Source organism: Callorhinus ursinus, unplaced genomic scaffold, assembly GCF_003265705.2.
Source record: "Callorhinus ursinus isolate GAN/ISIS: 27379988/994484 unplaced genomic scaffold, GSC_fseal_2.0 scaffold2, whole genome shotgun sequence".
NCBI lineage: Eukaryota > Metazoa > Chordata > Mammalia > Carnivora > Otariidae > Callorhinus > Callorhinus ursinus.
Window position 1 is genome coordinate 41,694,071 of NW_027397064.1, and position 13,968 is coordinate 41,708,038.

General features: G+C 31.0%; 2 protein-coding genes across 7 annotated transcripts in view; one reads left to right on the top strand and one right to left on the bottom strand.

The window, feature by feature from the left end:
• Positions 1 to 13,968, top strand: part of STAT1 (signal transducer and activator of transcription 1) — a 295,742-nt gene that overhangs the window by 61,043 nt on the left and 220,731 nt on the right. The window lies entirely within an intron of this gene.
• GLS (glutaminase) overlaps positions 1 to 13,968 on the bottom strand; it is an 80,308-nt gene that overhangs the window by 17,937 nt on the left and 48,403 nt on the right. The window contains exons 14-15 of one of the 3 annotated variants that reach the window (XM_025848467.2): positions 12,820 to 12,912; positions 8,869 to 11,775 (exon numbers count right to left, since the gene is read on the bottom strand). In XM_025848467.2, the coding sequence (XP_025704252.1) occupies positions 11,629 to 11,775; positions 12,820 to 12,912 (240 nt within the window). In that variant the 3' untranslated portion in view covers positions 8,869 to 11,628. Of the gene's footprint in view, positions 1 to 8,868; positions 11,835 to 12,819; positions 12,913 to 13,968 lie in introns of those variants that run through there. The other 2 variants (XM_025848478.2, XM_025848457.2) reach the window with 2 other exon arrangements.

A 13,968-nucleotide genomic window follows, 5' to 3' on the forward strand; every position in this document is an offset into this window, starting at 1 on the left:
ATTTGGTATATGCCATTTCACCTCCTTAATAAGTTAAAATGTCCTAGATCTACAGGTACCAGTATGAACAAATCATTTATCACCATTTTAACTATTTTATTAATTATTCATTCAATATCTGCATCCCCTTCTAGATTGCAAACAAGCAAGGATTTGATCATACTCATTAACTATCACATATCCTAAGTACTCTGTAGTATCTAGCATGTATCATGCAAGAGACAAATATTGGTTGAATGAAGCAATTAGTGAATGAACAATAGGATAATGCTAAAGCTAATTTATATAAAATCTGAACTACTCCATCAAATTAAATTGGCTAAATACCTTAAACTGTGTGCTGCTTAAACAAAAATTAGTGAAATATTGAGAGATAACTGGTTCTTAATAGGAAAAAAGGAAAAAAATAATTTGAAAAGTTACACATTTGCATTTATATAGCTGGATCTAATCTTAGACATTGGTAGAGGATCTATATATAGTGCCAGAAATGAAGAGGAAAAAACTCACACAAGAGGAAAACAAAATTCTTGGTATATAGAATAGATGAAAAGTTGTTTGATAACTATGTAAACAGGGACAAATAATACTGAATTGGAGACCTAAAAACCAAGAAATCAGAAGAGTCCTGGCCACTTTCTTAGAGCCACTTTAGTGGAAAAGCAACTTCATAAAAAGAATGAACTATTTGACCACTCTTATACCCTACTACATTATTATAAAAGCAACACTGGATGAACGATTTAATTGGAAAATGGGTACATTTACCACCAGCTTCCCTGAGGGCATTGAGATAGGTAGAAATTATTTTTTAGATATATTTAATAGCAGAATTGTGTTTCTTCATAGTCCAGTACACATGGCATGTTTTTGTGATTTTGTTTATCTAACATTATCATTAAAATAAAACATATATACAAGAACTATAAATGACTATAGATGAGAATACAAATTTGTTTTTTTATCACTGAATCATTCTAGTTTGTACAAAAGTAAATTTTATTCTAAAAATAAGTGCAGATGTGAACAATGAATTCATTTTCAGACATTAAGGTTTCAGATCATAGAACTCTTATACATAAGATTAATGAAAACCCCTACAATTGAGCTCTATGAAAAGTTTTATGGAGTCAGGGTTTATAAAGGTTTTAATAAATTGAGGTTAGCTGACAGACTTAAAGGAGACCCACAAAAAGATTTAAAATGATTTAAAAATGAATCTTCCAAGTTTTAAGGAGTTATAAACATCAGCTTTTAATGCTAATATACTAATTTATATTTAATGCTGTAGGAATATACAATAAGGAAACTTTTTAAGTAATGAAAAACACAAGAAAGCTAAGCTAAAAAATTATTTCACTGTAATAGTTGGGGCTGACTTGTTATCTATTATGGTCAATTATATTGGAATTAACTTTCCCACTTAGATAAACATTTTAGAACATAAATGTGCTGTCTGCTGAAAGTCCCTCAATAACTTCCCATCACATTTAATTTTAGTAGAAGTATCTCTGGAGATAGGAACCTCTTTTCTATGAGTGAAATAAATACATGCACATCTGAAAATCAATTATAGGATATTGGTGACATGTGATGGAGACACTGCCTGCATTATATACGTTATAGTGAAAATTGAAATTATCACAAGATAACCTTGTTCAATATAAAATTTCCCTTTTTCTTCTGTCAAGGCACTCTGAAATTGATACTGTCCTTAAATTTTCATGGAATATCCCAGTTTTATTAACAAGGAGACATAAGTTGCTCCACTTACATTTTGCAATGGGAAATAATATAGTCCATGGTCAAAACAATGGGCTCTGGAACCAAAACTGCCTGGGTGCAAATCCTGGTTCTACAGATCTAAGAGTTCTGTGACTTTAGGGAACTTATAAGATCTATATAAATCTACAGAGGTAATAATAGTACCTACTTTACAGACTTTAGGAGGATTAAAAAAATCTCAAAACATTGCACTGGTCTCAGTAAGTGCTAAAAGTCATGCTATTCAAATTTTGATGTTATCAGGTTTCTGCTGATGGTGCACTGGGCAGGGACTGTTGTTAGAGTTGACTGAAATTACTGACACTGAAAGCAAAATAGGAAGTCTACAGAAAACTGCAAGATCCCTAGGTTAGCAAACTGGACTGCCCGAGCAAACTGAGATTACCTAAAATTTGGCCCGCACCTTTGAGTACTGCTCACTGTATATTCAGTTCTAGTCTGCACACTGCTAAGCTTCTTATGAGAAGGGACTGGGAAAGGAACTCTAGGCTTCCAAGATCTTTGGGTACAGGCAGCAGGCATAAATGAGACATTCTTTTTAAAAATCACTGCCAATTTTAGGTACAAACAGTAACTTCAAACCTGTGATTAAGACTGTTTACAGATTAACCATTACCTATGTCAGAATGAATGAGAATGGTACATCTTCCTGAAGCCAATTTTACTCCAATTCTGGAGAAAAGGTTAGTCACAGAACTTGTAGTAAATCCTATGTTTTAAAAATATTAAAAGAGGTAAAAAGGAATAAAATTTATATAAATTTTTAAGGTAGAAAACAAGACTCAGAAGTTCATGCCAAAAAAAAAAAAAAGTTCATGCCTTATATCACACTAGGTTACCCACCCAGATCCTATGCCCAACTTCCCAGCATTCACTGATCCTATTTAAGTCCAGAAACCACTAGGTAAACCACAAGTTTCAACCTACTGAGAACTTTTGCAGAAGATCCTAAATCCTTAACTAAAACAAAATTCTAAAATTCACAATAGTACTGAATGGGGATTTTTGCAAAGCAAAAACTACAAAACTCAGTGCTAACATAGCAACAGCCCTCTATCCAGAGTCCCCAAATATGAGGTAAATGCACTAAATGAGACCATTACATGACAAGTCCAACATATAAGGGATATCAAATCAAGAGTAGTGCTGATTCTGTGGCAGACATATATGGTGGATATAAAATAAAAGTGCACAACAGAGACAAAATAAAAATTAAAGCTTCTCAAGTTTTTATTACTTGGCTAAAAACACAGCAGATTAGTTTTCTTTTTCCTTTGTTTCTCCTTCAGGTGAAAAAAAAATCATACGTACTCTAAATTTTGTTGTAATACCATGTTTTAGTTGAAACACTTCACAAACACATAAGTAGAAAGTTAAGCTCTACTTCCCCACCTCCTTAAAACCATTCTCTAAAGTTTCTCTTTCAGATAAAAAGAAGAGACATTAAGGCAGGAATATTTTATTGGTATGATTTAAAAGGATTAATAGTATTAGTCACCGTAGAATTTTAACAAAATCACTTGTTCTATAATTTCATCAAGAGATGTTAATAAAGTTTCATTGTGCAAAAAATGTAACATTCACTTCAATTCAAAGTAGAAACAATATTATTTAGTTGATTTCTTTATTTATATTGTAAATCTTGTGCAGAGACCTGGACCCACAGATTTTGTATTCAAACTTGAAAGTAAAATAATAAATTATCAACAATAAACTTTATTATAATGAAAAAAGCATGAATTTTAACACTCATGTTTTTAACTTTTTAAAGAAAATAACTCTTGGGGTGCCTGGGTGGCTCAGTTGTTAAGCGTCTGCCTTCGGCTCAGGTCATGATCCCAGGAAGGTCATGATCCCAGGGTCCTGGGATCAAGCCCCGCATGGGGCTCCCTGCTCGGCAGGAGGCCTGCTTCTCCCTCTCTCACTCCCCCTGCTTGTGTTCCCTCTCTCGCTGTGTCTCTCTCTGTCAAATAAATAAAATCTTTAGAAAAATAACTCTTGAATGGCAAATGTCAATATTAAAAGATTGGAAATGAACATATCAGCAATATGAAGGCTTGAAAATGAAAACCCATTTTATGAATAACTTTGATATAATGTTTATGTTACATTTTCAGCCAAAAATGAGTTATGAGAGGAAAAAGTTTAAAAAGAAAGAATACTTGAAATTAATTTATTTTGAATTTTTCAATTAGGATCTTTGTGACTGTGATAAAGAACAAAACAACAAAATGTGGATGGAGCCCAATGAATAATTTATATCGTGGTTTTATACAACATAATTAATTTCATTTAATGGAATTAAATGAATCCCCTCGAAGGATAATTGTAACTGCCTCTTAGTGATGATTTGTGAAAGGCACATACAAAATAATGAAAACTACTAATTAGAAAGAAAAGTTTAACAAGAGGCTAAAGATCATAATTTCAATTTGAATTTTACAATGGAATGGTCCAAATATGAATAGTTAACTAGTATAACTGACGGGAGTACTTTAAGACCATTCTAATTTTAGTAAGTATAACGTGAAAACAAGCGGAGTTTATACTGAGTAAGAGCCAGTCTCCTAAAAGGTCAGGTTCTCATCTATATAAACTTGTGGAGAAAAGAGCTACCCATTAGGCAAGTTTAAATTTTGAAACAAAACCCATAATACTTTTTTAAAGAATAACATGATTTTAAGTTGTAACATTTCTAAGTCAACAAAGGCTTTTAAAAAGTAATGCTTTTCAAGAACAGCAATATAAATTTCCTTCATAAATAAAAAACAAAAATCCCAGAGCTATTAAATGGAGATTGCTGCTAAGAACAATATACATGATAGAATAATATACCAACAAATGAGGTGCCTTGTTCTGAAGCCACCCAGAGATCCAAAAATATAAAATAAAAACAAAGGAAATAAGCTAGATATTTTGCAAAGTATGTGCTGGGAAAAGCTAACTTGCAAAGAAAAAGAATTTTTCTTCTAGAAAACATTTATTTAGAACTCCAAAACCTTTTGCTTATTTAAACTTCTTACTTATATATTTAACCTAACACCAAAGGAACTTATTTTAAAAAGCAAATGGTTCAACATTTATTTTTAGAGTCACATTTTTGCTACACTTACTTTCTTTCAAAGGTTCCAGGGTAATGTTTTATTTTTAGAACTACTGTATAATTGTAACATTCACTTCTAACTTTACTAGTCTTTATAAACTGTGGCATAAGACTGTTTACTAGAAAAATACAATTAAGTAGTTATAATATAAACACTGATGGGAAAATCAGTTTGCCAAATAACTTACAGTCATATTAACTATTGTCAATTATGCTTTTCATTACAAATAACCAATAAACAAAAGACTGTCATAACAAAACACAAAACAGACCAACTCCATCAAAACAGAAAAAAATATTATACATATGTTAAGTGAGAAAGCAAGGTGCTAAGAAACCTGGAAAAGGGGGTTGGTTGAAATGGGAGTTTGCACCAGATAAACTTTTAAGATTACTACTTTCAAGCGCAATTATAGGATTCTTATCTATTTTATTTTTTTAGAGAGAGAATTTGTGCACTCAACTGGGGGAGGGAGAGAGAATCTTAGACATGCTCTACGCCCAGTGCAGAGTCCGACTTGGGGCTCAATCTCACAACCCTGAGATCATGACCTCAGCTGAAATCAAGAGTTGGATGCTTAACTGACTGAGCCCCCTGGCGCCCCTCAATTATGAAATTCTAATAAATTACAAGATTATGGTAAATGAAAGAACATCAAAGAACTAGAATGTTTGAACTATGTTTTAAAAATAAAATAAATTCTTCAGCTGTTTACAGAATATGAACTAAAACATAACTCAGGGCTTCAAGTGGAATTACTGGACAGAGGAGATTTTTATTATGTAAACAAAAATCACCAGTCATGTTGGAAACAAATCTAAAACTATTTCAGGTAAGAACTTTTCCTTTTAAAAGCTAAGCCTTCCAGATAAATAATTTCAATCATCTGAGGTATTAGCATTGGAAGTATTTCAGCAAGGTAAATAACTTAATGAAAAAAAATCATTATTTTTAATAATACTATGTCCAGAAAAATCAAATCCTCAGATATTAAAATTTGGCTTAAAAATAGATATACCAATTTGTTCTTTATCACTGAGATTTAATTAAATATTTCTGAGTTAGTAAATGAGATTTAGAGTTGTAAGTCTAATAATGGTGTTATGAGATCAATTGTCAAAATTTGTCACTTGATTACTCTTTCTTGTGAGCCTCCATACTGAACTGTATGGAGTTCATCACAGCATTTGGCACCAAGAATCAAAATTTGTTTTTTTTTTATTTTTTACCCCATACATAACAATTCTCCATAAAAAGTAATTTATGCAAAAAAAATACCACAGATACCACCAAAAAAAGCAACACATGCAAGTGCTAATTTATGTCATTCATTTTAGTTAAAGGTTAATATAATTGATTAGAAAGCCATTATAAAAACTTAATCAACATAGGCTTTACATATTTTGCATATCTTAAAAATCTCTACAGCTACAGATTCTAAAAATCACTATAGTGGATCTAAAATATACAAAACAAATGGTAAAGTCAACCTTAAAATTAATGACCTTTTATATTTCAAAATATAAATAAAAAAGAACATTTTAAAACTATAGTATAATAGAATCACTTCATTAAATACAAAGATTTAAGATTAGTCTCCTTAACATCATCTATTTAAAAAGTAAGTACTTTTTCTATTACTATTTAAGAAATTAAGGACTCCTTAACATCAGGTTTTGCCAGCTCTGTTTTATGTTGGATAGATTTTGCTCTAGATGCCTTTATAGTAGTTTTAAAAACTCAACTAAAACAGACTAAGTGTAACTCTAAATTTCTTCAAGTCTGTATGGAATTCACTTTGATAACCTACTAGAGCAGGGGAAGAGAGAAGGAGGAAAGAACCTCTCCCAGTCCAACTAAATTCCTTCTATTTCTATGCAGTGTAAGAAACAAATCTTTTATGTTAACAATTTGAAATAAAAGTAGTTGAACTTAATTTACTTTCTTTTCTTTTCTTTTTTAAAGATTTTATTTATTTATTTGACAGAGAGAGACACAGCAAGAGAGGGAACACAAGCAGGGGGAGAGGGAGAGGAAGCCCGGGAGCCCGATATGCAGGGCTCGATCCCAGGACCCTGGGACCATGACCTGAGCCAAAGGCAGATGCTTAACAAGTGAGCCACCCAGGCGTCCCTTGAATATATTTTCCTGTTTAATTTTGCCTTTGAACTCCATGACAGAGAATGGACTAAGGTGAAGTCTATCCTGAATAAATCTAAGTGAAAATCTGAAGGATGGGCCATGATATTTCATAACAGCTCTATCTCCAACATCCGGTTTTGGTTTTATTACACAATGTAAATATTACATTTAATATAAAATAGTAAAGGAATGGAACAGAAATCATTTTACTTTTTAAAAAAATTGCATTCTAGCATTTTCAAGATTGGTTAGGAGAAACACCCAAATTTTAACAAATGAAAAGTAAAGCACATTCTTAAAATAAAAATTGTGCACAATTTTTGGAATAAAACTATTCCATAAGGTGTTCAAAATGAGAAGTACATTATTTTTTTAAGTTGAATATAATCCTTCCATATAATAAATTTTGGAAACTGCCATAAAGTCAACTTTCCACATGAAATTTGATGTTCTTGCTTTCCCTTTTATGGAGTTCCCCAATAATGTTACTCGTACTCTGACAGTGCAGGTAGTGAAAGGGCACAAAAAAAGAAAGCACAATCTTTAGAGTTAAAATGAACAAGTAAAATATCTTATATTTTATAAATCCTGGGGGCAGCAAAAATGTTGAGTTATTCTATGATAAAACTTGGAATAGGAATAAAGCAAAGAACCATTTACACATAACATACTATGTGGAAAGGATTGCTGCTGATTTTCAGAAGATGGATGGATGGATGAGTGAATGGATAGATGGACAGATAAACAGACACAGATAGATATACTCACAAACACATACATATAAACATGCACACATTATATATAAAGACTGGCATATCAGTATGTATCAGTGTTTCTTTCCACATACATACATGCCTATAAAACTCTACACTGTCAGACCAAGACCACCAAGTTCTTTGAGTCACCTCTCCCTTTCCTTTAAATGGATTAAAACAACAACAAAAAAATTCCAAATGTATCTTTAAAAGTAAGCAATCATAAACATTGTATTTTAAATATATCATGATACTTGAACTCCATATTTACTAGTCCCTAAAGGACTTTATCAAAAATCCCACAGATAAATCCCAGTTCTTATAAACAATGGTATTTCCCTTTCAAATAGTTCTAAAATTCTACAGTCTATTTGGGACATCTTCTCTGGATACAAATGATAGATATGATCAAACAGAAATATTTAAAGTACAGCTGACCTTAAACAATGTTGGGGTGGGGGTAAGGGACACTGACCCCTATGTAGTTGAAAATCTGCACATAACTTCTGACTCTCCCAAAACTTAACTACTAATAGCGTAAGCTGACCAGAAGCCTTACCAAGAACATAAACAGGTGATTAAAACACATTTTGTATGTTATAGTAAGCTGGAGAAAAAAAATTTAGAAAATCATAAGGAAGATAAAATACACTACAGTACTGTACTACAAATTAAATTATATAAGTGGACCCATGCAGTTCAAACCTGTGTTGAGAGTCAACTGTACTGTATTTAACCAATAATGCACGAAGCCTCATTATAATTTGGACTATGCTGTGTAAATAAACAGAAAGAAGGAAGTTCCTTCTGAAAACTAAATTCCTTAAAAAGTAGTTAAGATGAATTTCTGTATTATAGTTATTCCACTCTAATACAAATTCTACTGTGAATGACAATTCTAAAGTAGTATTATGATACTCTTCATTTGATTTAGCAATATGATTTTCCTAAGCTAGACAACAGATAAAACAACAGTGACACAGTGAATAACATCAGTGATACTCTTCCTCAGAAAGTAGAAACAGCATATAGGGTAGACTTTTTTTTTTAAGTTGTCAAATGGAAAAACAACAAAAAAAAAATTGGGTGAAAAGTCTTTATTCAAATACTTCTAGTACAACCAATAGGAAATGTCCTCTCCCTCAAAAAACCCCACTAACTCTATACTTCGCTTAAAAATAAAAAAATCAAACAAAGCCCTTTTGAGTATTTCTAGTATCTCTTCACAACAGCCTCAGAATTAAAAATATAAAACATTTTAATAGTATCTTGATAAAGCAAATCTTTTGTTAAAATTCAACTACTTGTACTTAAAATGCTAGAGTTGCTTTCATCAAAAAAAAACCAATAAAATCAGCTTAAAATAAATTTATTGTACAATACAAAAAGGCATACTGGAAAATAAAAGGTACATTATTAAATATACAAAGCAAATGAAAGAAAGCTAAATAACACAAATGTTTTAATCTAAACACTAAGATAAAATGCACAACATTTATGCTAAAAATAAAGTATTTCAGGAAGGATATGCATTTCAAACGAAATGTTAATAAAAAAAAGGAAAAACAAATGTGCTAATTTCTAAATGCTTGAATATCAAGAATCAATAATGGCATGAAACATTAAATCCACAATACTGGGTACTTTTCAAGAATTTTATTTGAAAAGGTATTAAAAATACTGAAGGAATCAATTTAAAGAATGTCCTTAAATCTGGCAAAGATTTTCCTTTTTTTTTTTTTTTCTTAAGGTAAAGTTTGGGGGCCTATTCACAGTATCTTCCCTCTTCTTCCATTTGGATACCTTCCTACAAAAATTTCTGGATGCTCATCCTTAACAAGACTTTTAAAACACAGTTAGCTTAGATAATGCTACTTCCCTGGTAAGTGTGCACTTACCAACATAAGTGCCGTAAATTAACAACATAATTTTGAAATCTATACATATGGACACAATAGGAAATATTAAATTTTCATTTTATAAAGTAAAACCAATCTCCAAATGAAATAGTAAAGTGTAACAATTTAGAGCATAGGGGAAAAAGTAAAACTTTTTCCCCAATCTATCAATTAAGACATTCCCCAAACTGTAAATGGCTTTGGTGGAACTCATAGTACAAATGATACTGTTTAAAGGTGTTGCAGAGGTGAGGACTTCAAAAAAACCACTCCCCTATAAACGGCCAAGCCAGAAGTATCCGGTGAGATATGCATTTATACATTAGAGAAATATTCAAGTAACCATAAAATCCTTTAAAACTTAACATATAATTATTTAAATATTTAAGTTTAATACTTAAGTTAGCCCAAAAAGCTTCTGACCAATACCTTTGGAAGGGAACTTCTTTTTCTATTATCATAGTTCCCAAGCTCCAGACATCATATGATCAGGTTTTCTATATTTATTTTGCACCAGTATCTAAATTACTCAGTGAAACCTTTTTTACTACACTATTATTTACTTTCATAGATGTTATCTACCACATATATGCCATAACACTAAAAAAAACAAACTATCAAGTTCTCCTTCTAGACCCCAGACCCCATCACTGCCCCTCCAAAATCTACAAGTTTAAGAATGGATAAAAAACCAAAAACACCTTGTAGGTGTGGGAAACTGGGGGGAAAACCGAAGAGATATTTGGAAGAAGGAAGAAGTGTGAATAGGTCCTACAGAATTTTACAATCACTTTGCCAAGACAGACTTTAAACCTTTTAAATTATTCAAAATAGTCCTTCTCTTAAAAACAAGTTTTGATTCTCAATATTGCATTTTATAACCAAACAAAAGGATTCAGATCTAACATTTTAGTAGCATACTTACTACCATCAGATTGAATTCATTTCCTAAGTACTCCAAAAGAGTTCAAATAAAACAAACTTTATGAGATGTTATTATAATTTATCATAAAAGATTCATTAGCATTTGTGAAATTATTAGGATAATAAAAATATTAAAAGCTAAAACCCAAGACTTCACCATTCATACTTAAATATAACACAGAAAAAGTAATGTGGATAATATGAAAATAAAATTGTTCAGGTAAACATTTCACTTGAAGACACCCACTGTTGCTCCTTCTGAGTAACCATTATAGCTTTTTAACAGTGAAACGTCATTATCTTACTTCTGAAATTCTTTGGCTGGAATGTTTTAGTAACATAAGACACTCCTGTACATGACAATTTTGACAGAACATAGAGGAATTGCAAAATAAAAAAAGCAAAGACATGATTTATATTTTGAACTGTTTGATAAAATTTAAAATGAAGTTTTAAAAATTTAAAGCCAATCTATCACTAAAAATGGCATAAAATATAAACTTAAGCTAATTTTATAATCTACTGCTATATTAAATAATTTGGGATTCATTAATTTTGCCTTTTTAGTTTTATATTTAGCATAGAAATAACTTTCTACTGCCCCTACAGACATCATGTAAGTTTTAAAACTGGGAAAGAAAATACAAAATGTAATGAAATTTATGAGTTCAGTGTGTGGGTTTTAGAACCAAAAAATTAAATATTTGTTACTATTTTAAAATGAGGATTAAGTTAAAATTTTAATTATACCATGATAAAATTTAAAGGAATTTTTCCTTTTTGCATCTTCAAAAATAAAGCAAATTTGCTTTACTTATTTATAAATACTTTTTTAAAGACCAACAAATCCACTTTTTAATCTCTTATCTTTATACAAAAATTAAAAGGAAAAAAAGCTTTATGGCTCCAGCACCCAAGGTTGAGAACACAAAAAACTCAAATAAATATTTATAGTATGCAAAAAGCTAAAGATGTTTGAGAGGTTAAATGAAGAACATTCTGAAACTAGAACCCATTTCTTTAGCTTTTCTCTCCCAGACTTTCCATTCTATATACTACAGTTGTAGAGATGTCCTCATTTGACTCAGGTGACACTTTTTTCCATACTGTCTCTTTTAAAGCAAGTTCTTGTTGGAGACTTTCATAGTCCAATGGTCCAAAGGAATGCTAGTTGTTCAAGCAACATACATAATTTATTAGTGCACTTGAGTGAAGAAAGGTCCAAGCTATAAAACGGTATTTTTCAATGAATGTTATTAAAATCTGTTAACATTTTCACCCACCACCATTTGATGTTTTGTTCCATGTTACTCATGTTGACTCTCATGGAAGTTTCTATTCTGTTGGCTCTGCACAATTCTCATATTATTAGAAGTTACTTTGATTGGAATAGGAAAATTTTCTTACTATGCATAAAAATAATTTCTACTTATATAAGTGCTTCATATTAGCTTCAAATCTAATTAGTTATTTACTATAAACATCCAGATGGGATGTAAAAGAATTTAATTAAAACTCAAAACAAGTCCTTGTTCCAGTGAATAACTAGGAAGACAAAAAATCTTGTTCCTGAAATTTAAGTCCTGACTCTTAAATATTAGCTCTAAAAAAGTATATATGTGCAATAATATGAAGCCAAACACACTGATAAATAAATATTACTTTTAAGAGTGTCAAGAATTCTGTATTAAACACTTTTTAAAGGAAAGTATTTCATCGGTAGTGGCCACTAAAACTTACTATGAGGCTTTGAAAGGTCTTTCACTAACACTATAATCCCTTTCCCATTTATATATCCATCCACATCAAAATAAACTTCAAGAGTATAACTGACAAATATTAAGAGTAAACACAAGGCTTTCTTTTATAGCATGTAGCTAGCACTCTCCAATGTTGTCTTCTTGGAACAGAATCAATTCTTTTTTCTTTTTAACAGAATCAATGCTTAAAAATATTGCTTAAAATAGCAGGAAAATGGGTGGTGGGGAAACTCTGCTGCTAGGCTAATCAGTTTAAATTTAAATAAAACAGCAATATCTATACACTACCATGTCCAGGGTAAAAATGTCAACAACTTGTATACACTCATTTGTGATTAGCAAATATATGAGGCCACTAACAATTAAACTAAGATCTACTCAAACAGGTCAATCTCATTTTCTTTCTCTTAGAAAAATATTACATAATAATCTAAATAAGAATTTTGCTTACCCTTTGATCACCACCTTCTCTTCGAGGATCAAGTTTTTTTGCAAAGTGTCTCAGATTATCATAGTTATGGAAATTACAGAGAGAAACAAGATCCTGTAAATAAACAGAACAAGTGTAAGAAACTGGCTATTCACCGGCCATTGTTTTTTCATATTTTAACAAATCACACTAATATTGTCCAACTTAACTACTATCTCATGGAAAATACCACTGCATGCTAATAAAGCGGCATGATGCATCAAGAAGAGAACTGAAATCAGAATGAGAAGACATGGATAAAAATTTTGAGAACACTGCTTACGAGAATGACCCTAGGGCTCAACCATCAAATTGTTTAACTTTCATTTCCTATAAAATGGGTACTATAGTAACAAGCTATAGGAAAGAACTATTCTATCAAATAACCATAAAGCAACACAAAAATATAAATCAATATTCTGGTTATAATCTTTATAATCTATAAGCAATCCAATGTCATCCTCTAGTTTTTGTAAAATATAAAAAACTGAAAAATAAATCAGAATTTTAACTGAGAAAGTTTGCAGAAAAATTACAGCACTCAATATAGAGTCCATTAAGTAGTAAATGTACATAAAACCAGAAGCTGAAATATTAGCAAACTTGGGTAACAACATAAAATACTGAACTAATCAACGGTAGTAACAATTTTATTTTGCAGTGCTTATGTCCTCAAAAAAGAGACTTTTCAAGGTAGTTTATGGATAAAGATATTCAAACATGCAGATTAATGATAAACTATAATAACCTTAATTTATGTTGGGCTTTAAATTTAAACTTTCCAAGTTTACTAAACTTTCCAAGTTTAGTAACTTTAGGTGAACTTTTAGAAACTGAAAACTATTTAAAACCATGACAATTAAAACATCAGTTTCAAATGTAATTTTCTGTGGGAATGAGTATATGGGAACTGTCTGATAGAAGCAATTTAAAGCTCCTCTATGAGTACTTCCACGGCTACCCCAGTAACTGGCAGACAGGCAGGCAGAATGCCAACAATCAATAAACTACTGAAATGAGTAAAAAAAATAGAATCACTTGATGGTTCCACTTACATGATCATTATCATACAACATCCACTCATGATAAAAACCTTCAACAAAGTGGGTTTAGAGGGAACATACCTCAACA